General features: G+C 43.3%; 1 protein-coding gene across 6 annotated transcripts in view; it reads left to right on the top strand.

Annotated features, from left to right (window-relative positions):
* The window catches only part of LOC142657678 (E1A-binding protein p400-like), a 164,213-nt gene that overhangs the window by 47,320 nt on the left and 90,671 nt on the right, over nucleotides 1–26,222 (top strand). For all 6 annotated transcript variants that reach the window (XM_075832966.1, XM_075832984.1, XM_075832993.1 and 3 more), the window contains 9 exons: nucleotides 308–448; nucleotides 9,870–9,948; nucleotides 14,286–14,335; nucleotides 17,311–17,347; nucleotides 20,875–21,053; nucleotides 21,191–21,368; nucleotides 21,460–21,596; nucleotides 21,806–21,975; nucleotides 25,020–25,194. In XM_075832966.1, the coding sequence (XP_075689081.1) occupies nucleotides 308–448; nucleotides 9,870–9,948; nucleotides 14,286–14,335; nucleotides 17,311–17,347; nucleotides 20,875–21,053; nucleotides 21,191–21,368; nucleotides 21,460–21,596; nucleotides 21,806–21,975; nucleotides 25,020–25,194 (1,146 nt within the window). The remainder of the gene's footprint in view (nucleotides 1–307; nucleotides 449–9,869; nucleotides 9,949–14,285; nucleotides 14,336–17,310; nucleotides 17,348–20,874; nucleotides 21,054–21,190; nucleotides 21,369–21,459; nucleotides 21,597–21,805; nucleotides 21,976–25,019; nucleotides 25,195–26,222) is intronic.

Here is a 26,222-nt window from a genome sequence, read left to right as displayed (position 1 = left end):
TGTCAACTATCCAATACAGGAGATCTGAAAAAAAACGTATACTGCGAAGTATACATTTTTTGCAATGCAAGTCAGTGGGCATTGTCATACAGTTCCATATTTCGGGACTGTACATTTAGGGTGTGCGCTGGTTTATTTTCCCAGCGTATATGCCAAAGGTAGGGCTGATACAGTGTGAACGGATTGCCATTTGCCACTAAAATCCATTTCTGTAATAAGTGATTTTTAGTATTAATTGTCATGTTGCAGGTTTATTTATTAGAGCTTAAAATAATTAAAATATATTTTATTGGATGACTCTTTGTAGATGGCAAGAACAGCAGCAAGGCATCTAGTTGAGAAAGAACAGGATAATGCAAGGGCCAAGAAGGAAGGTGAAGACAGACTGAGGCGCATAGCATGTCTTGCTGCACAAGAGATTCAGCATTTCTGGGCAAATATTCAGCAGGTAAGAGTGATAGCTGCTTTATGAACTTCCTTTTGCCTGGTACGTTAAAGGGAATGTGTTGCGAATTAAACCTTTTCTTTTTTTTTAAAGTAAGTTTCTTATTTCTATTATATTTTTTAAGTTTTTTTGCTGTATTTTTTTTCTTCCACATGGTGGAAAGTATTAAAAATTAAATAATAATTGGACATGTTTTCCTATGTTGGCCACCAGAGGGAGCACTTCCCAGAATTACAGCAAGGTGAATAAGGCAAAGCAACTTGACTCACAGCTGCCGTAAATGTGGGAGGGAATCTCACTCCCCCTCCTACAAGCCAGGAAAAGGTGTCTTCAAATTGCTAAGCCGTGTCTGGCTCCCATTTAGGGTGTGATTGTACAAATGCAGTAGCTATAGGATACACCAAAAGGCTAAGGGTATGTTCACACGCTTACTCAACAAAGGGAAAACAGCTCCTGATTTTCAGCCATTTTTTACGGCCGTTTTTGGAGCTATTTTTCTATAGTCAATGGAAAACTGCTTCAAAAACGTCCCAAGAAGTGACATGCACTTCTTTTTGGCGAGCGTCTTTTTACGTGCCGTTTTTGGAAAACGGCCGTGTAAAAAGCGCCCCGTCGTAACAGAACGCCGTATTTCCCATTGAAACCAGAGGGCAGATGTTGGTAGGCGTTCTGCTTCCGATTTTTCAGTAATTTTTTTGGGACGTTTACGGCCTGAAACGGCTGAAAACATTGCGTGTGAACATACCTTTAGAATGATGGAAGTGAAGAGAATGACTTTTCAGTTGACAGGTTCACACGACGTGTTTTTTGTTTTTTTTCCCCCACATTTTAAGTTTCAAAAACCACATAAAAAAAACCTCGATTACCAATTATCTAAATAAAAAGCGTAAAGTGCGCAGCTAGTACATACAATGCTCTTTTTACACACGCGGTTTTAAAAAACGCGTTGTGTAAATAAAGAAATGTTGAGTCAATGGGAAAGCTAGCCGTTAGTTTTTTACGCAAGCGTTTTAAAAAACCGTATTGCGTAAGAACAGTGTGTGTGTGTGTGTGTGTGTGTGTGTGTGTGTGTGTGTGTGTGTGTGCGCCACTGATTCTTCAAAACAGCTGATAAGCGGCTACAAAGGATCAGCGGCGCCCATGCATACGCCACATGTGCTACACACACACACACACACACACACACCCAGCTCTGCTACGAAGGCACACACACACCTCTGCTACACAGAGACACACACACACTCAGCTCTGCTACACACACGCACTCAGCTCTGCTACACAGACACACACACACACACACTCAGCTCTGCTACACAGACACACACACACACACACACTCCGCTCTGCTACACAGACACACTACGCTCTGCTACACAGACACACACTCCGCTCTGCTACACAGACACACACTCCGCTCTGCTACACAGACACACACACACTCCGCTCTGCTACACAGACACACACACACTCCGCTCTGCTACACAGACACACACACACTCCGCTCTGCTACACAGACACACACACACTCCGCTCTGCTACACAGACACACACACACTCCGCTCTGCTACACAGACACACACACACTCCGCTCTGCTACACAGACACACACACACTCCGCTCTGCTACACAGACACACACACACTCCGCTCTGCTACACAGACACACACACACTCCGCTCTGCTACACAGACACACACACACTCCGCTCTGCTACACAGACACACACACACTCCGCTCTGCTACACAGACACACACACACTCCGCTCTGCTACACAGACACACACACACTCCGCTCTGCTACACAGACACACACACACTCCGCTCTGCTACACAGACACACACACACTCCGCTCTGCTACACAGACACACACACACTCCGCTCTGCTACACAGACACACACACACTCCGCTCTGCTACACAGACACACACACACTCCGCTCTGCTACACAGACACACACACACTCCGCTCTGCTACACAGACACACACACACTCCGCTCTGCTACACAGACACACACACTCCGCTCTGCTACACAGACACACACACACTCCGCTCTGCTACACAGACACACACACACACTCCGCTCTGCTACACAGACACACACACACACTCCGCTCTGCTACACAGACACACACACACACACTCCGCTCTGCTACACAGACACACACACTCCGCTCTGCTACACAGACACACACACACACTCCGCTCTGCTACACAGACACACACACACACTCCGCTCTGCTACACAGACACACTCACACACTCCGCTCTGCTACACACACACACTCCGCTCTGCTACACAGACACACACTCACACACTCCGCTCTGCTACACAGACACACTCCGCTCTGCTACACAGGCACACACTCCCTCACACACTCCGCTCTGCTACACAGGCACACACTCCGCTCTGCTACACAGGCACACACTCCGCTCTGCTACACAGGCACACACTCCGCTCTGCTACACAGGCACACACTCCGCTCTGCTACACAGGCACACTCCGCTCTGCTACACAGACACGCACTCGCACACTCCGCTCTGCTACACAGACACGCACTCGCACACTCCGCTCTGCTACACAGACACGCACTCGCACACTCCGCTCTGCTACACAGACACGCACTCGCACACTCCGCTCTGCTACACAGACACGCACTCGCACACTCCGCTCTGCTACACAGACACGCACTCGCACACTCCGCTCTGCTACACAGACACGCACTCGCACACTCCGCTCTGCTACACAGACACGCACTCGCACACTCCGCTCTGCTACACAGACACGCACTCGCACACTCCGCTCTGCTACACAGACACGCACTCGCACACTCCGCTCTGCTACACAGACACGCACTCGCACACTCCGCTCTGCTACACAGACACGCACTCGCACACTCCGCTCTGCTACACAGACACGCACTCGCACACTCCGCTCTGCTACACAGACACGCACTCGCACACTCCGCTCTGCTACACAGACACGCACTCGCACACTCCGCTCTGCTACACAGACACGCACTCGCACACTCCGCTCTGCTACACAGACACGCACTCGCACACTCCGCTCTGCTACACAGACACGCACTCGCACACTCCGCTCTGCTACACAGACACGCACTCGCACACTCCGCTCTGCTACACAGACACGCACTCGCACACTCCGCTCTGCTACACAGACACGCACTCGCACACTCCGCTCTGCTACACAGACACGCACTCGCACACTCCGCTCTGCTACACAGACACGCACTCGCACACTCCGCTCTGCTACACAGACACGCACTCGCACACTCCGCTCTGCTACACAGACACACACTCGCACACTCCGCTCTGCTACACAGACACACACTCGCACACTCCGCTCTGCTACACAGACACACACTCGCACACTCCGCTCTGCTACACAGACACACACTCGCACACTCCGCTCTGCTACACAGACACACACTCGCACACTCCGCTCTGCTACACAGACACACACTCGCACACACCGCTCTGCTACACAGACACATACTTAGCTCTGCTACATCTGACAAGCTTCGCTCCGCACACCGTCCACACTGACTACATCTAGCTACGGGGGTCACGTCGGAGGTCAAGAGTGGGGGTCTGTGAGAGAGAGGGACAGACAGAGACACACACCTTACCTGCAGTTCAGCTGGTCTTCATAATGGCGCCTGCTATCTCCCTACAAACATCTTCTCTGCTGTGTGACTCTGACCTGCGTCTGCGCAGGACAGCGCCAGATGGCTGATGCAATGGACGGGAGCAGTTAATTGTACCCTATGCATTGTAGCTGCCGTATTCCATCTCAGTATGTGTCGTTAATCGACACATACAGAGATGAAAAAAAAAGTGGCAGCCCCCAACAAGAAGTAAAATCATGACTACATTAACCCCTTAATGACCGGGCATGTTTGTACCTTAATGACCAAGCCAGGTTTGTCATATCTGGTATGTCTGACTTTATCAGAGAATAACTGTGAAAGTTTTGAATATCCAAGTAATTCTGACATTGTTTTTTCGTCACATGTTGTACTTTATTTTAGTGGTAAAAGTAGACTGATACAATTTGCGGAAATTAATTAAAAAATAGAAAAATGAAAGATTTTGTAAAAATTACAATTTTCCCCTATTTTTAACTGCAATATGTCACATATGTACACACATACTGTACAATTTTTTTAATTAAATATATATTTCTATCTCTTTTTGGCAGCACTTTTGAAAAAATAAAATAAATTTTCAGCAATTTAGAGGACTTACAAATTGAATAATAATTTTATAAATTTTGAAGTACATTTTGTATTCCTGCACCAAGCCAGGTTTTCAGAGGCTCATAGGTCTCAGTGATGGAAACACCCACAAATGACCCCATTTAGAAAACTAGACCCCTCAAGGTATTTACCTAGGGGTATAGTAAGTATTTTGACCCCACAGTTTTTTGCTAAATTTAATACATAGCAGGTGAAAAAAAAAAAATATTCACTTTTTTTCATAAAAGTATTAGTTTGAAGACCGATTTCTTTGTAAAGCGAACATGAAAATGAAGAAACACATCCCAAAATCTATCACCCTCTTTCTCCTGTTATCAAAAATACCCACATTGTGGCCCTAATGCGCTGCCTGGACACACGGCAGGGCCCAAAAGGAAGGGAGCACCCGGAGGCTTTCAGGACTCATATTTTGCTTGAAAATGTTTTAGGCTCCACTGTACATTTGGAGAGGCTTTGAGCTGCCAGAACGATAGAAACTCCCCATAAACGACCCCATTTCGAAAACTAGACCCCTTAAAGTATTTATCTAGCGGTATAGTTAGCATTTTGACCACACAGGTTTTTCGCTAAATATATTGGAATTAGGCTGTAAAAATTAAAATGTACTTTTTTTCTGAAACAACATAGAAATTGTTATTATTTACAAGGAATAACGAAGAAAATGCACCCCAACATTTGTAAAGCAATGTCTCACGATTACGACAATACCCCATATGTGGTAATAAACTGCGGTTTGGACCCACAGCAGGGCTCCGAAGGGAAGGAGCGCCATTTGGATTTATGATTTTGCTGGAATGGTTTTCGGTGCCATGTTGCATTTGCAATGCACTGGAGGGACCAAAACAGTGGAAACCCACCAAAAGTGACCCCATTTTGGAAAAACCTTCAAGGAATTTTTCTAGGGGTATAGTGAGCATTTACACCCCACGGGTCTTTTGCAGAGTTTATTAGAATTGGGGAGCGAAAATTAATATCAAAATTTTTTCCACTAAAATGTTGCATTTTCTCATTTTCACAAGGGATTAAGGAGGAAAAAAACAACCATTTTTTTATAAAGCAATTTCTCCCGAGTACGGAAATACCCCACATGTGGTCATACGTTTTTTCATTAGAAATGAATTAACCCTTTCAGGACTGATCCATTTTTTGCTTTCATATTTTAGATTTTCACTCCCCGCTTTCCAAGAGCCATAACTTTTTTTTATTTTTCCATCAATAGAGCGGTGTGAGGGCTTATTTCTTGCGGGAGGAGCTGCAGGTTTTATTGGTACCATTTTTTTGGTACATAAAAAGTGATTCAAAAGTTGTATTACATTTTTTTTTTTAGAGCGAAGGTGACAAAAAATAAAACAGCGATTTTGGCGGTTTCAATTACTAAATTTTTTTAAGGTAGTGCACTGTGCAAATTAAATAATGGTATATTCTAATAGTTCTGACTTTTACGGACGTAGCGATACCAATTTTGTTCATTTTTTTACATTACTTTAGAAGAAAAATGCGAAAAGGTGTTTTGTTTTTTTAAACTTTAAAAAAAATAATTCTCACTACTAATAACTATAATTCTTCTACACATTTTATTAATCAATCCCCTTAGGGGACTTGATCCAGCGATCATTGGATCACTGGTACAATATACTGCAATACTAATGTATTGCAGTATATTGTTATTCTTACAGGCTTCTGTAACAGAGCGATCGCTGTACCTGTCCGTTTAGTACCGAGGGGGCCTGCTGTAATACACAGCCGACACCCGCAGCTTATGGAGCGGGCTCAGCACGTGAGACAGCTCCATACATCAACCGCCGCACCATGACGGGCAATTAAGTCATAGTGCGCAAAGGGGTTAATGCACAGCGGATGGTTCAAAGTGAAAATTGCAATTTTCCACTGATATGCCATTTTAGTGCATAATATGTTGTGCCCTGTGTGTGCCACAGAAGACAAATACCTCATAAAACGTTAAGCGGGTTCTCTCGGGTATGGCGCCGCCATATGTGTGGGCGCAAACTGCTGCTTGGGCACGCTGCAGACCTCAGAAGGGAGGGAGCGCCATTTTGCTTTTGGAGCGCAGATTTTGCTTGGTAGTTTTCTGTTTTGGGTTTCGCTGGTATTTCAGTTTATAATGTGGGGGGCATGTGTAATCTGTGCGGAGTACATCAGGGCATAATAAGAGGGTATGATAATGGGGTAAATAAATAATATTTCATAGATGTGTGGCCGGTGTCGCACTGATAAATGGTGCCCGATCTTATCTATTTTTGGACACTGCACATTTTGCATCGTTATATTCTGAAAGCCAGAACTTTTTTATTTTTCACCACCGGAGCCCTGTGAGGGCTTATTTGTTGCGGGACAATCTGTCGTTTTCATTGGTACCATTTTGGGGTACATGCGATATTTATTTTTTTTGATCACTTTTTATTCAATTTTTTTGCAATCCTGACCAAAAAACAGGAATTCTGACACCGTTTTTTAGGTTTTCTTTTTGCGGCGCTCACCGTACGCTATAAATGACATTTTTACTTTATTCTGCGGGTTGGTACGATTACGGCGATACCAGATGTATATAGGTTTGGTCCTTTTTTTTAGCGTTTGCACAATAAAATGACTTATTTATAAAAATAAAAAAATTCTGTGTCACCATATTCTGAGAGCCATAATTTTTTAGTCAAAAAAGCTGTGTAAGGGCTTGTTTTTTGCGGGATGGATAGAAGTTTTTATTGGTAGTATTTTCGGGTACATGCGACTTTTTGATCACTTTTTATTCTTTATTTAGGGAGCGGTGGTGGCCAAAAAAATTGTGATTCTGTCGTAGTTTTTTATTGATTTTTTTTGGGGTGTTCATCGTGCGGGAAAAATAACATTATAGTTTTATAGTTGGGGTCGTTACGAACGCGGTGATACCAAATATGTGTACTTTTTTAACGTGTTCATTTTTTTTCTATAATAAAAGTCTTATTATAGGGAAAAAAAGCATTTAGTGTTTATAGAACTTATAACTTTTATTTTTACACTTTTTTTAAAACATTTTTATTACTTTTTTTTTACTTTTTTTACTTGTCCCACTAGGGGACACTTAGTCTTGCAGCTTTGATCGCTGCTAGAGTACAGTACATTACACTACACATGTAGTGTAATGTACTCTAACTGTCATTGTGACGTGACTGTCACACTGACAGGAAGCAGAGGAGGAACGGCCGGAGGCTGTTCCTCCGAGGCTTCCGTACATGGCAACCCGGAGGTCATTATCTGACCTCCGATTGCTGTGACAAGCATCGGTAGCCCCCACGATCACTTCGTGGGGGCTGCCGATGTGCTTCAAACCATTTAAATGCGGCGACGGCAATGGTCCGCTGTCCGGCGAGACTGATGTCTCAGCTGTCTAGGACAGCTGTCAGCACTCGTCTGTCACTCTGTGTTTACACAGAGTGACAGTTTGAAATGCGGACGAAAATGAACGTCCTGGTGCGGGAACTAGCAGCCGACCAGGACGTGCATTTTCGTCCTTGGTCATGAAAGGGTTAAGAAGTAGAAAGTGACAACACAAATAAATAACATTTTTGTTTACATTATATTAAAAGCAATATAATATATATATAAAAAAAAAAATCATGACACCTTCCCTTTAAGGCTGGATCCACACAACCTATTTTCAGGCGTAAACGAGGCATATTATGCCTCGATTTACACCTGAAAATACGGCTCCAATACGTCGGCAAACATCTGCCCATTCATTTGAATGGGTTTGCCGTGACAGCTGTCAAACGATGATGCATTTAAAGGGAATGTGTTGCCAGCAAAACATGTTTTTTTTTTTTTTTTAGTTTAACAATTAGTGTATAGGTGATTAAACATTGTTCTAATTATTTTTTTTTTTTCACGAGTCAGGAAATATTATAAATTTGATTCTAATTTATAATATTTCCCATTGCTGGTCACTAGATGGAGCCATTCCCAAAATTGCAGCATTGCATGTGGTAAAGCAACCACATTGCTTTATGCTGCAAAATTGGGTAAAAATCCCTCGCTCTAGTGAGCTCTCAGCATCCCCCCCCTCCTTTATCCTGGCTAGTGCCGGGATAAACGAGGGGATTGAACGGTCTAACCTCCTACACTGTGTGTCGCCATTTTTTGAGCTAACACACAGTGTAGTAGGTTTACATACAGTAGTAAACACACACAAACACGAACATACATAGAAATCTCTTACCTGCTCCTGCCACCGCGGGTCCCTCCGGCCCGTCCGCTCCGTCTGCTGCCGCTGGTCCAAGTGCACAAGTCCGGAAGCCGGGACCGGAAGTAGTAATCTTACTGTCCGGCCGCGACTTCCGGTCCACAGGAAAATGGCGCCGGACGGCGTGCATTTCAAATTGGACTGTGTGGGAGCGGCGCATGCGCTGTTCCCACACAGACGGCGTACACAGAAGTGGATGGAACGGGCCCCGTTCGCAGTCCCTATGGGACTGGAGCTGCTGTATTCCATGTCTGTATGTGTCGTTAATCGACACATACAGAAATGGAAAAAAAAATGGCAGCCCCCATAGGGAAGAAAAAGTGTAATAATAAGAAAAAGTAACACACAAACACACAAATTAATCCAAACTTTTTTAATAAAGCACGAACATCTTTAACATATGAAAACAAAATTTGTGGTAACACTGTTCCTTTAAGGACTGCCTCGTCAAAGAAGTGCAGGACACTTCTTTGGGCGTAATTTGAGCCGTTTTTCATTGAATTCAATGAAGAACAGCTCTAAATTACGGCCGTTAATGACGCCTCGCAAAATGCGAGGACGACCAATTACGTCTGAAATTACGGAGCTGTTTTCTGAAAACAGCTCCGTAATTTCAGCCGTATCGGACCCTGTCGTGTGCACATACCCTAAGTGTTAGTCTGGCTAGTCTGCCAAGAGCAATGCCTCTTACTGGGCACATTTCTCTTGTATTGGCAGTGTTGTATGAACAAACTGCATTGGTGGAAAAAAAAAAAAATTCACCAGGAGCCAAGAAAGGGATGGGGTTTAACATGGCTATAAAGTTTTGGTTGATATTCTTGTTGACTGACCACCTGTTTGGCTTCTGGAAAATTGTAAGGAGAAAAAAAAAAAAGAGAAGTCTCTATTGCTTTTCTATGTTTTACTTTTTAGGTAGTGGAGATAAAACTTCAGGTGCAGTTGCAGCAGAAAAGGAGGAAAGTGTTCCATGTGCCACATTCAACACAAAAAGGTAAAATGTTTTAAAATTGATATGTATTAAGCTTTCTCTCTTTAGGTAATGTATTTTAAAATGGCTATTTGGTTCATTCATCCAATTTTAATATTCCCTACTAAAAAGTTCTTAGCTAATATGGACTAGGGATGCACGATGCATCGAAACTTCGATACTGTTTCGATACTGTGCATCCCCAAACGGTTCGATACAGTTATTTCATGTATTTCGATACTTAGCTGTGTAGTCCTGATAACAAATGCGTGGGGTCAGGATGATGCGATGCAGCCAGTGCTGCACTAATGAGCGGCGGCACTGAAGACGGAACATGGCGGGCGCCCTGCAAAACACCCCCATGTTCTGTCTTCAGTGCCTGAACCGCCGCTCATTAGTGCAGCGCCGGCCACATCTCCTCATGCTGCCCGCACACGCACTACCTGTCAGGAGCGGGGCAATGGCTGTATTACACAGCTGCAGCCCCTGCTCTATAACGGCGAAGATGAGAGAAACCTCTCCGCCGTTATTCCCGTGAATGCTGCGATCACAGCTGACTGCAGCATTCAGGAGAAAATGAGAAGGGGGATGCCCCTTGGATCGCTTCACAGGGAATTCCTGTGACTCGACTGAGGGACATACCATATATGGGCAGACAGCCCAGGGTCCAGTGAAGGACCCCAGGGCTGTCCTACCATATTTCCTGTTAGGGCATACTTGGGTATGTTCTAACAACTGCCTGTGTATTATCCGTACACACAGGCTGATGTACTGTAATATAGATATATGCCAGTACATTATGTTTTTACTTTTATTTTTTAAACTTTAAAGTAATGTTAAAAAAAATACACATACGCCTTTTTTACAATAAACATTAAAATAAGTCTTAATACATAAAACATACACATATTCGGTACTGGCGTGGCCGTAATAACCTGCACAACAATTTTTTGGGATCATTTATGATGTGTACGCTGTAAAAAAAATAAAATAAAAACTGCTTTCTATCACTTGTTGAGGGGCACAAGGTGTGATGATGAATTTAACCTCCATGTGCCTCACATTAATAGTAATTAACCCCAGCATGTACCTTACATATTAACCCATTATGACTGAGAAACATGATGGGGTTAATTACTATTCATGTGAGGCACGTGGAGGTTAAATTCATCATCACACCACGCGCCTCACATCAGAAAATGGTAGAACCCTTTTTTTTTTTTTTTATTACTGTTGGCAAAGTATCGAATTGGTATCGAAATCGCAATACTACACAAAGTATCGAAGTCCAAATTCTGGTATCGTGACATCCCTAATAGGGACACGGCCGCCGTCAGGAATTTCTGGCCCCCCCCCCTCCATTACCAGGGTTGGACAATGGAAAGTGTGGCACTCATGTTTGCACGTTATACGTGTTTTACCGATTTTTGGTGCGGACGTCCATTACGGTGAACGAAACCATGGAGCAGGCAGTGACCGGATAATGCCCTGGATTTTGTTCAATTTAGCCAAAAACTTATCCCACCGTATGGCATATAGTGGGATACATCGCCCGGGGAGTGAAGCTTTCCCAGGGCTGGAGTCCCCGGGCGGATCTTCTACTAGCGCTCTGCCCAGCGACTCTGGGGCTGTTCCTCATGTCCATATATGTAAGGCTTTCCACACACTGGCATTTTCAGTCCATGATATACAGAGCGTATGTCGACCGCATTTCCCGGACTGATCAGTGCCGGGAGCCGGGCTCTTATCGTCATAGTTATGTACGATGCCAGGACTCCCTGCCTCGCTGAGGGAAAACTGTCCCATACTGTAGTCATGTTTTCAGTACAGGACCGTATTCCCACGAGGAGGCTGGGACACCTAGCGTCATGTCATAGATAACTATGATGCTAGGAGCCCGGCTCCCTGCACTGTGTTCAGTCTGGAAAATGCGGTCGACATTTGGAACGTACATCACGACCGAACACGCTCGTGTGTGGGAAGCCTAAGGCTTAGTTCACATCTGCGTCGGGAACCCATGAATGGAGCCCAAACTGAAACAAATGGAGACCTTAGCTCTGCATTTGCATTACCGTTGAATTCAATGGTAACGCATCCGTTGAAAATGGTTTCTGTTTTGTCAATGTTCTGTAAGGTTTCTGTTGTTTTGATGGAATCAATAGCGTAGTCCACTGCATGGTTTTGATGCGTTTTTTTTTTTGTCTTAACTGCACCTCAAACGCTACATGTGAATGTACCCTTCCCCACACAAAAACTATAACTAAACTTTTCATTCGCATAACATCTACAGCAAAGTCTTCCTACCCTACACAAACGAACTACAAGGGTCTCTACACACCTCGAGGTCAAATCACTGGGTTTTTTTTTTTTTGCAACAGTTTTCGTAAAATTGCTTTTATAACCATGTCATTTGCCATGGTTTAGCGAATATCTCTGCAAAAAAACCCGCAATATGACCGTAACCTGTGAATAAGTGCTAAATAAGTCCCCCCACACATGACATTTACAGTGAAATTCCCCCTCCCCACAAACCCTATTTAAAGGCTACACCTTTGAAAACACTTTTATTTAAAAACATTTTTTTCAAAGATGTACATAGTGATTAAACAGAATCTCCTCACCCCACACATAATATTTAGGGTCAGTTCACGCGTTGCGTAAATACTGCGGATTCTCCGCAACGGAATTTGTTGTGAAAATTACACAGACACGGCGTAAATAGTGAGCGGAAAAAAACGCTCAAATTAACCTGCGGTGCAGTGTTTATTCCGCAGCATGTCCATTGTATTTGCGTAATCGCTGCTTACTTGTTGCAGGTTTTTCCCGTTGAATTCAATGGGAAGGTAAAACCCGCAACAAATAGCAGTTGTTGTCTTTTTGTGTGTTGGGTTCGCAGCAATTCCGACGTAGAAATGCAACTCAGAAAAAATATATATTATACTTACCCAGAACTCTGTATTTCTTCCTCCAGTCCGGCCTCCTGGGGTGACGTTTCAACTCCGCTCACGGCCACTGCATTCAATCACAGGCTGCAGCGGTCTCCTTGGATGAAACGTCATCCCAGGAGGTCGGCCTGCTAGCAGGCTGACTGTATGCTACAGTTTCCACAGCAGACATTCCGGGCAAAAAACTGCGGCATTTTGGCGTGGATTTTTGCCCGGAATTCCCTGCGGATACGATGCGTGCTTTTACTAAGCAGATCATCCCCGTGTGAACTCAGCCTAACCGTTAAGTTCCCCCTCCCCCCAAAAAATCAATAATGAATCCCTCCGTCACACACAGCATTTACAGCCAGTGCCACCCTCCCCCCACAAAATCGTTTTACACAAATCCCCTCCCCCAAATATAGCATTTACAGCTAAGTCCCCCCTCCCTCACAAAAACGATTTCTATTGAACCCCCTCCCCACACAAAACATTACAGTTTCCTCTTACCTGTCCTGGAGGAATCTACATCTGCTGCCTGGTACAAGTTGCAGGCAGGAGGGGAGGAGAGCTGTGTGTCACTGCTCCTCTCCAGCTCTTCTCCCTCGGTCCTCTCTGCCCCTGGTAGAGTAGGACCTGTCTGGTGGGCGGCTCCCTCCACATGGAGCTTCTGTTTCCTGCTCAAGCAGCATCTTCCTCTCAGGGCCCCAGCGTAAGTTACTTCAGAGTAAAGAACGGCACCGTTACATTGCAGGGTCCGTTCCTTTCTCCAAGTAACTAATGCTGGGGCCTTCAATGAAATGTTTAAAGTAGCGGACGGGCCCTTTTTTTTCCCCCATCATTCTGGCCAGGCCCCTGACTGCAGTACCAGCACCACTGCCCTGATGGTGGTCCTGAATAGGGATCCCACACCCATACTATTTTGTTATTCAGTTATAAATAGTAGGCAGTAAGCTCCCTCTAGTGGTGAGGGCGGTCAGATGAAATTATAATTTAAAGTCTATGAAAACCTTTTTTAGCCATTTTCTAATTAAATGTATGTAATTGGCGATTATTAACATTTCTCTAATTTACATTATTTTCTATCGTTTTTGAGAAGCAGCTTCTATGTATCCTCTATACAAAGAATCTGAAACCGTCAGCTCAGCTGACCTGAGAGCGGCTCCTGTGTGTCGCTAACACACAGGATAGCATTAAGTTCACACTGAGTTTTTTTGCACGAAAGAGCATGCCGTTTTCTTTTTACCGCGAGCGGCTAAAAACCGCTGCGGGAAAAAAAAACTTCTCTGCCTCCCATTAAATCAATGGAAGGCAGTTTTTTTGCTGCTGATTCCGACACTGTTTCCACATCAAATTCGGCGTAAAAAAACCTCAGTGTGAACTGGGCCTAATAAAAGTAGGGAGCTGTCACTCAGTTTTACCAATCTTTGTTTTCAGGCCAGGAAGTTAAAAAGGCAAAGCCACGGGTCAAAGTGGACCAGAGTTTGGTAAGTAACTAAACCAACTGTCTCCCTCAAGTTCGCACTCAGACTTTTTTTTTTAAATGTTTGTCCTTATGGTGCATTTCTAAAATTTGGTTTGCACTCTGGCTCTATTTTAAAGACCATAAATTGTGTATTTAATTTTAGTTTCACTAATTCGATCTAAAGAGAACCTTTCACCTCCCCGTACATGTGCAGCGTGTAATGGGGAGGGCTGAACAAACCCTGGGGCCCTTTACATTTTTTTTTTCTACCTCCCTCCGTTATTTAGATATCGGTGCCGTTATATTTGGCGCTCGATATTTAAATAACCCCTTGATGGCTGTGATACTGTCCAATCTGATATGAACAGTGCCACAGCAAGAGCGAGTCATTTTTTTTTTTTATCAAATGTATGTAATTGACGATTTTATAAACATTTATCTAATTTACACCTATTACAATTTTTCTATTGTTTTTGAGATGCAGCTTCAAGGGGGTGTTTCACTGCTACGGACAGAGCTGTGGAGAGAGCATGCGCGCTCTCATCTCTTCAGCTCTTGAGAGAGATCAGTCTTGTATTATCTGCCAAACTGGCAAGGGGGCGTGTCTCTGCTACGGACAGTGTAAGAGCTTGGGAGCGCTTGTACTGTCCGTAGCAGTGGCACGCCACCTTGCCAGTTCGGGTGAAAAGACTGATCTTCAAAGCTGAAGAGAGAGCGTGCATTTTTCTTCTCGCTCTTGCTGTGGCACTGTCCATAGGACAGTGTCACAGCCATGGTAACATGCCCTTGCCAGTGCACGTCCCGTTGACTGTTCAGGGGGTTATTTAAAGATTGGGCGCCAAATAGAACGGCACCGATATCTAAATAATGGAGGGAGGTAGAAAAAAAAAGATGTAAAGTGCCCCAGGGTTTGTGCAGCCCTGCCCACTACATGCTGCACTCAGCCTGTACATGTATGGGGGAGGTGACAGGTTCTCTTTAAGTCTATAGAAGAGGTGTGTGTTTTTTGTAAACTTTTAATTGCTGTAGCTATTTATTTATAAAAAAAATAAAAAACTTCCCTGGGTTCGTCATATTGGAGGTATATTATACTTTCCTGTATTATCTGTAAAGACCGTATAGCAGGGTGTGTGTTTTTAAACGGTTATTCCCATCTCGGACGTTTATGGCATAGCCACAGAATATGCCACAAATATCCAAAAGATGTGGGTCCCACTTCTAGGACCCACACCTATCTCTAAGAAAAGGGACCCCTGTCCTACCTTCCCTCGCTGGGTTCTGGCCACTGAGTTACGAGGTGGTCGGGAGTATGGAAACAGCCAAACTCCCTTTCTTCATATTTCCCATTCCTTTTTATTTTGCTTTTGGCTTTGGCTCCTAAAACTACATCAAAACCTGAAACAAAAACTGGATGTGTGTTTCCAGCCTTAGGGTATTTTCACACGCAGAACATTTGTTCCAGAAATTTCTTTGACCGTTCTATTCATCTAAATGGGTCTTGCAGAAATCAGTGTGCCTGCTCCCGAAAGAACCACATAGACATGTATGAAACTGATTTTCAGTCGCACCAAATCTACCGCGTGTGAATAGCCTCTAAGTGCTAGTCCACACAAGGCCGCAAATACTGCAGATTTTCCACAACGTATTTAGCTGCGGAAAATCTGCAGCATAATACAGTAGCAGAGGAGTGGATAAGACCTACAGAAATCTCATCCACACGCTGCGTATGTGATATGCGGACATTCCACGCACACATTGACCTGCGGTACGTTTTTTTTTTAAGCCGCAGCATGCCAATTGTGATTGAGGAATCGCCAGTATTTTTTGTTGCAGATTTTCCCCATTGAATTCAATGGGGATCTAAAACCCGCAACAAAAAGTCAAGTGTTGCGACTTTTGCGGCAGAATCTTTTGTTGCTGATTTTACGCCACAAAAATAGCAACTTAGGAAGAAAAATATCACTCTATACTTACCTCTGGCGTTCTCCAGGCCGGCCTCCTGGGATGAGGTTTCATCACGTGACCGCTGCAGTGGTCTCCTGGGATAAAACCTCATCCCAGGAGGGGGGTACAGTAATGCTGCAGTTTTCTGCACATTTTGGTGCGGTTTTTCACACACAAAATTCCCAGCGGCCACCGGGGTGGATATGCTGTGTACTTTTACGCAGCGTATACGTCCCATGTGGATTTACCCTAAGTGTTGCTATTTTACCTTCTCTAGGTCAACAGCAGTACAATGTAGTGGTCATTCCAACCCAACCCCTGCTAATAATTGACTTTTCTCATCCGATCTCAGTTTAAACACTAAAATTGAAGCTCTAGAAAACAGGAAGTGTCAGCCTATTGTGTCTTCTCTAGTGGCCAATATGAAAACTGGTGTATTTCAAGATTTATTTATTTTTTCACGTGGATAGTAAAAAAATAAATAAAAACCGGATTAAAATCTTGATATTATCTGAGGATACACTCCTTTAAGGGCCTGTTCACATCAGCGTTGGCTTTCCGTTGAGGGTTTGCGTCTGAGGTGTCCGTTGTGGAACTCCTCAACGGAAAGTCAAACGGAAACCTTCGCTTCCGTTTCCATCACCATTGATATCAATGGTGACAGAAACTTTGGTAATGGTTTCCGTTTGTCATCATTCCGGCAGGTTTCCGTTTTTCGACGGAATCAATAGCGCAGTCGACTGCGCTATTGATTCCGTCAAAAAAAAACAAAACGGAAACCTGCCGGAATGGTGACAAATGGAAACCATTAGCAATGTTTCCATCACCACTGACCTCAATGGTGATGGAAACTGAAGCTAAGATTTCCGTTTGACTTTCCGTTGAGGGGTTCCCCCAATGAAAAGCTCAGACGGAACCGCTCAACGGAAACACAACACTGATGTGAACACCGCCTTAGTGGGCTTACCTGAGAGAGAAAAAATAAACTAGCCAGACAACAATGTAAAGCCAATTTGTGTCAATGAGTGTTTTTGTTTTTTTCTGTTTCTTCAGGATTCCGCCGTCTCAGGAACTCTTTTAAAGCCTAAAGGTTTGTTCTTTCTTTTTTTTCCACAGAAAATACTTGAATGTCCGTTTAATAAAAAATAGGTTGCTGATTAGTTGCTATGGGCAATAAAGGCCGATTTTTTTGGTTAGGCTAAGATCCTACAGGGCATTTTTATTGCAGTAACGTAGTGATTTTCATGTACTTCTTAATTGCTGTGAAAAACACGTGGTGAAAACAGTGTGCGTTTTACAACGAATTGACACGGTTCTTGACCATGCGGCTGTTACAGGCGAAGAACATTGAAACTGTGTGCTTTACCTGTAATAGCCACACAGACAAAAAAACGCATCGCAAAACCGCCGTTAAATGCACATGGTTTTTTAACATGTGTTTTCACAGCAATTAAAAAGCACGTGAAATTCGCTACAAAACTGAAGTAAAACGTGATCAAAACACCCTGTGATAACCAGCCTTAGACAGATTTGATAAATGAGGCCCATTGTTTTAACCCCTTCCCCCTGCTTGCATTCTGGGCCCTAATGACCAAGCCATTTTTTACATTTTTCCATTGTCACATTCGAAGAGCTATAACTTTTTTATTTTTGCGTCTATATAGCTGTATATGGTCTTGTTTTTTGCGGGACAAGTTCTACTTTTTAATAGCACCATTTTGGGGTACATAAAATGTATTCATTAACTTTTTGGGGAGGGGATAGAAGAAAACCTGAAATTTCTCCCCTCTTTTTTTGCGCCCTAAATTTACGTCATTTACCGTGTGATATAAATAACACTAACTTTATTCAGCGGGTTGTTACGATTGCAAAGATACCAAATTTGTATAGATTTTGTATGTTTTACTACTTTTACACAGTAAAAACACTTTTTTTTCAAAATTATTTGTTTTTGTGTCTCCATATTTGAAGAGCCATAACTATTTTATTGTTCCGCCGATGCGGTTGTATGAAGGCTTTTTTTTTTGCGGGAAGACTTGTAGTTTTTATTGGTACCATTTGAGAGTAGATTCAACTTTTTGATCACTTTTTATCACATTTTTCAGGATTAACAGAAAACAGCAATTTTTCCATTGTTTTTTATTTTATTTTTTACGGCGTTCACTGTGCCGGTTAAATAACGTAACAGCTTTATAGTCGGGGTCGTTACGGACGCGGCGATACCAAATATGTCTAACTTTTTTGCTTTATTGTAGTAAAGCATTTTGTAAGGGGAAAAAGTGGGTTTTTCATTTTTTTTTCACATTTATTCTTTTAACTTTATTCAACTTTTTTTTACTTTTATACTAGTCCCACTAGTGGACTTTAATATGCGATCATCCGATCGCTGTTATAATGCACTGCAATACTTTTGTATTGCAGTGTATTACTGCTTGTCTGTTTAAAACGGACAGGCATCTGCTAGGTCATGCCAGAGGCATGATCTAGGAGGCATTCACCACATGCAGACCTGGGGGCCTTTATTAGGCCCCCGGCTGCCATTGGAGACACAGACACTCGGCGATCGTATCGGCGGGTGTCGGTGGGAGGAGAGGGAGCTCCCTCCCTCTCCAAAACCACTCAGATGCGGTGCACGCTATTGTGCCCCACATCTGAGGGGTTAAACGGCTGAGATCGATACGGATATCAATCTCACACGGCAGAGCAGGGATGTCCCCAGCCCTCAGCTACATCTGGAAGCTGAGAGCAGGGAGATTTGACAGCTCCTGCTCTGTTTACTTATTCCGATGCAGCGCCAGTCTATTGCATCAGAATAAAGCCTGTTAGTGACCGCCGTGAAAAGGCTTATTGGCGGTCATTAAGGGGTTAAAAACAAAGTAAAATGCTTTTGTTTCTGTTCATATTACAATTTTATTCCTAAATGCTAAAGAGCTTGATTTTGTTTTTCTTTCCCCACAAGTCAGACACAGTAGGAGTTTTGTTCCCTGTGTTTATTTAGTTCTAATTCTCACACACATCAGAGAGAAAAAAAAAATAAAAAATCTGCTGCAGAATTTGCCGGAAATCTTTGGATTTCATCCTGGTGATTTGGAAATCTGCAGCAGGCCTACAATCTGCTGCAAATTTTTTTGTGCTTCATGTGAAGAGTTTTATAGTATCCCGTTCACTTGAATTGTAGTTTACATAGTTCTGTACTTGTCAAGATTCCGCAACTAAAAAATCTGGAAAAAATATGCTATGTGTGAACAAGCCCTTTTGCGATTGTGGTCTTGTGTATTTCAAGGTGTTTGTGCCTTTTAAATTTCAGGGTGTATTCACATCTAAGAGCTTTCAAATTAGGACATATGCTAGATATTCTTGCTTCATACCAAATATATTTCTAATAAATGTCCCTTTTATTCTGAAATATGTGATTTGAGTTTCATTTAATAGTTAAGTTTAGTGGTAATCTTTATAGGTGGTGCCTCATGACAGACAACCCCTTTCATATGGGAGCCAGTGCTGTGATCAACTGATCGCCATGGTTACTGCCACCCCTGGCAAACGTCTGATTTTGCCAGGGGAAGCCTCAGCCAGCCAGACTTTTCCCTTAGGCTATTGCAGGGGAAAACTAGTATTACATGGCAGTTAATTTAGATGACGGCTTCTCATTCTATTTCTACTGGAGTCTCACCAGCCAGAACATTGTGACGCTGTGGCCTCACCATTGGTCGTAGTACATTCCATTTTATTTTAAATTACCTCCAGTGTATCTTCAAATTTGTCTCCTTGTATCTTCAAACCAATTGTTACTAAATCCGAGATTGGTGCAACCGTAGAAAGGCCTGTGCAGCATGTAATGGCTTCTGTCAAAACCGCTGCTCCATCTGAGCCTGGACGACCAGTAAGGCCCTCCTCAGTTTGAGAAGCACTTCTTTAGATGAATGGCTGTCCATGTAATGCATAAACGGCTTGTGTTTGCCTGTGTGGCTCATACACCCGCTCTATAAGGGCCATATCTTTTTATCTTCTATAATTCATTGTAGAATATGTATTGTCGAAGCTCTGTCGCTGGAGGACTGACACAAAACATATATTTATTTATTTTATTGTTTTTCTAACTTTTTTTTTTTTTTTTTTTTTTTAATGAATACATGTTTTAACGTAACATTTTTCAAGAATACTTCACAATGATGTATAGGAAACAGCCGTTCAGCACTTGGTGTAGTGTTTTAACAGGGACAAAGAGTCTGACCGTTACATTCTGTTGGTTATCACGGTTCATACATAAAGATTAATTTGGTGACTCCATTATTTCCAGGTGGACATTCACACTTCACTAATAAGTAGCATATTAATGTAATAATAAGAGAAAACATTGGAGAGCAGGGGGAGGGGAAGGGGGAAGCGCCTCCTACCGACAATGGGTTCGTAGTTGGGGCAATCAAGTGGGTCCTTGTCTGGTTTCGGGATTAAGTTGATGAGCGCGTGTGACATTGGACGAGGAATGGGAGATCATGATAAAAAAAAAAGTCACAGCGCAGTCATAAACTCCTCAGCAAATGTCTGTTACAGGATGTAAACACAGGATGTAAACACCTTGTAAAAGTAAAATCATGTTTCCCCGTTTTTGTTCAGATTGTAGCACAAACCTAGATTACACTCAGAAGCATGTAGTACTCATCGACTCTCTTCTGACTGTGGATGGGGGCAATGCTGCCCATATGGGTGCAAGGAAACACAATCGTGACATTGCAGAGGTGGCGGCTGCTGCAGAATTATTACTGCCTCGTGGCAGCTCGCGCATCTCCGGAACAGTGAGTACTTTTGGTTCTGCAATAAAGTCTGACGCTTTTTGTAGTTTTAAAGTAAATCTTTGATGCAGCACAATAAAATAATTACGTATTTGTTCCCAATGCATATTCCTAAATTTTAAAATGTGTGCATTGCACAGGTAAAAACCTCTTCACCGCCATTGCTTCGTGGCAAACTTCGAAATTATCAGTTGATCGGATTGGACTGGTTGGCACGACAATACAAAAAGAATCTAAACGGAATTCTGGCAGATGAAGCAGGACTTGGCAAAAATGTCCAGGTCATTGCTTTGTTGGCACATCTGGCAAGCAGTGAAGGTGAAAAATGAATGTTTAGTTTTTTTTTTTTTTTTTTTGCAGATGTTGCATTTTGTCATTACTCTTTCAAATTCTCTGTTTTCTTATTCAGGAGTGTGGGGTCCTCACTTGATTGTTGTGCGAAGTTGCAATGTTCTAAAATGGGAGTTGGAACTGAAACGCTGGTGTCCGTCACTGAAACTACTTCTGTATTTTGGGAGCCAAAGAGAACTCCGAAGAAAGCGTCAGGTAAAACGTCTTGCACACATAAAAAAATACAACTTTCCTTTTTGGGTGGGATTGATAAAGATATATTTTTAAAGTAGAATTTTAATTGTACTAGACATTAAAAGTGCACAGCTTTCGATTCCCCACATTAACACCGTAATGCCATTGCATTGCCATTTTAGTTTTGTATAATCAGTAACTAAAGCCTGTTGTTTTTTTTGTTTTTTTAGAGGTGGGAGGAGCCCAACAACTTTCATGTCTGCATCACCTCTTACAAGCAGCTGTTCAAAGGACTTCAGGCGTTCATGAAGATGAGATGGAAATATTTGGTCCTAGATGAAGTTCATCAGCTCCGAAACATGACCGAGAAGCATTGGGAAGCCATCTTAAATCTGCCAAGGTTTGGATTTGTTTGTGTTGATGGCAATGGAATAACTTGCCTATTAGGCCTTGTTCACACGGCGTGTATTTGACGTGTATTTTGTCACGTATGTATCCTCTATACATAGAAGTTGTTTTGTTCTCTCTAAGTTGATGAAATAGATTCAATTATTAGATATGATCAATATTAGGTGGATCCTGTGTGTCAGACAAACGGGACCCACTCTCAGCGGAACCGTCCGTTCAACTGACATGGCGGAATCGGCTGAGAGAGAACAATAAATCTTCAATGTAGGGCTGGGCGATCATGATCAAAATCACAACTAATTGAACATCTAACCTCGATTACGATTAGTAAATTATTTTTAACCACACCCCTTTTTGCATGCTACGCCATTGAATTAATATAGACCCCCTAGGGCCTGCTGTATACTACTGTATATAATCTACCCACTGGCACTGCGCCTATGCAGTATAATGCCCCCACACAGCCCCAATAGTGCCTAATAAAAAGAAAACAATACATACTCGCCTAACCCCATTCCAACAACGAGTGGAGGAGATCCCTCTGCACCTCCGGTCTGTGTGGCTCGGCGCATATTTTCAGACTCCGCTGGACTTCTGCCATGTACCGGCGTTTCAGGCATCCTTTTGGTCCATGGTGTCCTCAATGCCCACCCCATTTACTACTTGTTTAGCCTCAATACTCACGTGCCACGGCGGGCAGAGAGTGCCTGCCTCAAGATGATGGGGGTTATATGCAGGGATGATGGCCGGCTGGTATATACAGGGATGATGGGGCCCCTATATATAACCCCCATCAGCCCTGTATATACCAGTCAGCTATCATCCCTATATATAATTCCCTTCAATCCTGTATATAACTCCCATCATCCCGGAATACAGTGTTAATGGAGTAATATACAGGAATGATGGGGGTTATATACAGGACTGATGGCTGATATATACAAGGATGATGAGGGTAATGTACAGGAACCCCCATCATCCCTGTATATAACCCTAATCATCCCTGACGTGGGGGGGGGGGTATAACAGGGCTGATAGCTGCTACATACAGGGACCCCATGATCCCTCTATATACCAGCCCGCAATCATCCCTGTATATGTCCCCCATCGTCATCTGTGTATATACCATTGGGACGGGCACTGTCTGCATCGCATGGGCATCAAGGGTTAACAGAAATTAAATTGAGCAGTTATTGAGGACTCTGGACCAATAAGATACCTGAAACGCAGGTATAGGCCAGAAGTCCAGCGCATACAGGCGCAAAGCAGTGACCTCATCGCACCTGAGTTGTGAGCGGCCTGCGTTACACCGTGAATAATAGAGCAGGGAACTGATGGCTCCCTGTTCCACTCAAGGTTTCAATTGTATCTGCGTACTGAAGACACAGATACAGTTGAAACCGGGAAAAAAACGAAATGCGCAATGTGACCTCTTATGTTGAAGGCTATGTAAACCTTTTGGGTTTAAAAACTGTAAACATATGGTATCGCCGTAATTGTATCGACCCGCACAATGAAGTGAATGTCATTTATAGTGCACCGTGAACGCTATAAAAAAACCAATAGTAGAACTGCTGTTTTTTTTAGCACCACACCTCTTAAAAAAAATAGAATAAAAAAATGTCAAAGTCCAGGCATGCACCCCATGAAAACTACAATGAATTCCTCAAGGGGCCTTGTTTCCAAACTGGGGTCACTTTTTAAGGGGTTTGTCCTGTACTGGTACCTCAGAAGCTCTGCAAATACGACATGGCACCCAAAAATCAATCCAGCAAAATTTACGTGCCCAATAGCGCTCCTTCCTTTCTGAGCCCTGCCGTTTGTCCAACCAGCAGTTTATGACCGCATATGGGGTATTGCCGTAATCGGGGGAAATTGCTTGTCAAATGTTGGGGGGCTTTTTCTCCTTTACTCCTTGTAGAAATTAAAAATATTTACGTTTTAACAGAAAAGTCTAAAATGCTCACTATACCCCTAGATAAATTCCTTTAGGGGTGTAGTGTGCCAAATGGGGTCATTTTTGGGGGATTTCTATGGTTTTGGCACCACAAGACCTCTTCAAATCTGACATGGTTCCTAAAATATAATCTAATAAAAAGGAGGCTCCAAAATCTACTAGGTGCTCCTTCGCTTCTGACACCTGTGTTTCAGTCCATCAGCACACTAGGGCCACATGTGGGATATTTCTACAAACTGCAGAATCTGGGCAATAAATATTAAGTTGCGTTTCTCTGGTAAAACCTTCTGTGTTACAGAAAAGGAATAAAAAGGATTTTCTACATAAAAACTCTACTTTGCTTTAAATTCTATAGAGACTCTGTCACCACATTATAAATGCCCTATCTCTACATAAGGAGATTGCCGCTATAATGTAGGTGACAGCAGTGCTTTTTATTTAGAAAAACGATCTATTTTTACCACGTTAGGAGTGATTTTAGCTTTATGCTAATTCGTTTCTTAATGCCCAACTGGGCGTGTTTTTACTTTAGACCAAGTGGGCGTTGTGGAGCGGAGTGTATGACGCTGACCAATCAGTGACCAATCTGTGTCATACACTTCTTCCCACTCATTTAGTCCGCGCATAGTGACACTGCGTTGTTCACTATGTGCTGTCTTATAGTTGGGCATTAAGAAAGTCATTAACATAAAGCTAAAAGCCTTAGGACTATGCATGGTCATGATATTGTAGTGCTAGTTGCATTTAATCGAATGCCATCTGACCCCTGAAGTCCCCCTGGTATCATCGTCCACACAATATTCACAGAATATTTTGTACAAAATAAATGTATGCTTTTCAATGTTTCACAACAAAAACTGATCAAACTCCAAATTTTAAATTCCATATTTTAACCATCTTATTTGGCGAGTACTAATATTATAAAACCCTTCCCTGTATACCTTACCATGTGTATTATTTTCGATGTGAGCTGCGACTATGTTCTTTTCATGTAAAAACTCTGCACAAATTTATTTTACAGTTCCCAAAGGCAAACCATTACATTTAACAAAGAAATATCTGTTTGCTTTTATTTTCAGCCAACGCAGGTTGCTTCTAAGGGACACTCCATTACCACACACGTGGAAGGACCTGTGGACCATGGTGCACTTCCTCATTCCAGCTTTGTCTAGACAATACTTAGATTTTCCAGTAAAAGAAGGCAGTGAGCAAGACCAGGAATACCGACACACCATATCAATAAGATTACATCGGGTAATGCAAAATGATGTTTTATTTAACAATTTGTCTTTAAATCTTATTGAATGTAAATGTTTTAAAGGGGTTGAATAATAATAATGTCTGTAAATAAAATTCTTGTACTTCATAATTGTCACGTTTGGTACGTGGACCCACTGGGCTGTACCGCCTTGACGGTATGGCAGCTGGCCAACAGGACGCAGGTCACAGTCTATAGTTCGTATAGTCTACCTGTGGCAGCTCGGACAGTAGCAAGACAGGCTCGGCTGGGACTAGGCAGACGTCAGGCGTGGTGTACAGCAGAGCACGACTTCAGCTCAGCACGGCACTTGACCAGGATAGCACGGGATACAGGTACAGGAACGGGGAACACTGGGAACTGGAGAACACTAGGAGACCATTTGTTTAGACAAACTTTGGGTATGACAACAATGCTCAGGCATGGGAGGAAGGGGCTGAGCTCTTCTTATAGTCTAGGGTGCTCATGGGCAAATTCTGACATTAACTCAGGTGCGCGCGCTGGCCCTTTAAGAGCAGGCACGAGCATGCGCGCGCACCCTACGGGACCCGGCCGAGGTAAGCGGAAGTGAGCGCTGACGTCTCCTGAGGAGGAGATTGGGGCCAGCGCTCGCAGACCCATGGCTGCGGCAGTCAGGAGGCGAGTGAGCCTGATGGCCCGCGGCCATGGACATGACAATAATATGATATGTCAAAATTATCCCGCGGAGATCAGCTCTGAGACTTGGGGGTTGGGGAATAATATTCATATGTAAGCAAGTGTGTTCTCAGAGCCACTGACATGCAGACGATGGTGAATAGTTACAAAACTTCCTAAGGCTGGGTTCACACAGAGTTTTTTTGCAGGCGGAAAATCTGCCTCCAAATTCCGTTTGGAAGTTTGAGGCAGATTTTCCTCTCCCTGCCCTCCGATTTTCGCTGCGTTTTTCACCCGCGGCCATTGAGTGCCGCGGGCATAAAACGCAGCGAAATACGCTTTCTCTGCCTCCCATTGATGTCAATAGGAGGTCAGAGGCGTAAACGCA

Source organism: Rhinoderma darwinii, chromosome 1 (assembly GCF_050947455.1).
Source record: "Rhinoderma darwinii isolate aRhiDar2 chromosome 1, aRhiDar2.hap1, whole genome shotgun sequence".
NCBI classification, from domain to species: domain Eukaryota; kingdom Metazoa; phylum Chordata; class Amphibia; order Anura; family Rhinodermatidae; genus Rhinoderma; species Rhinoderma darwinii.
The sequence above is the reverse complement of the archived record's forward strand: the minus strand, read 5'-3'. Positions and strand labels throughout refer to the sequence as shown.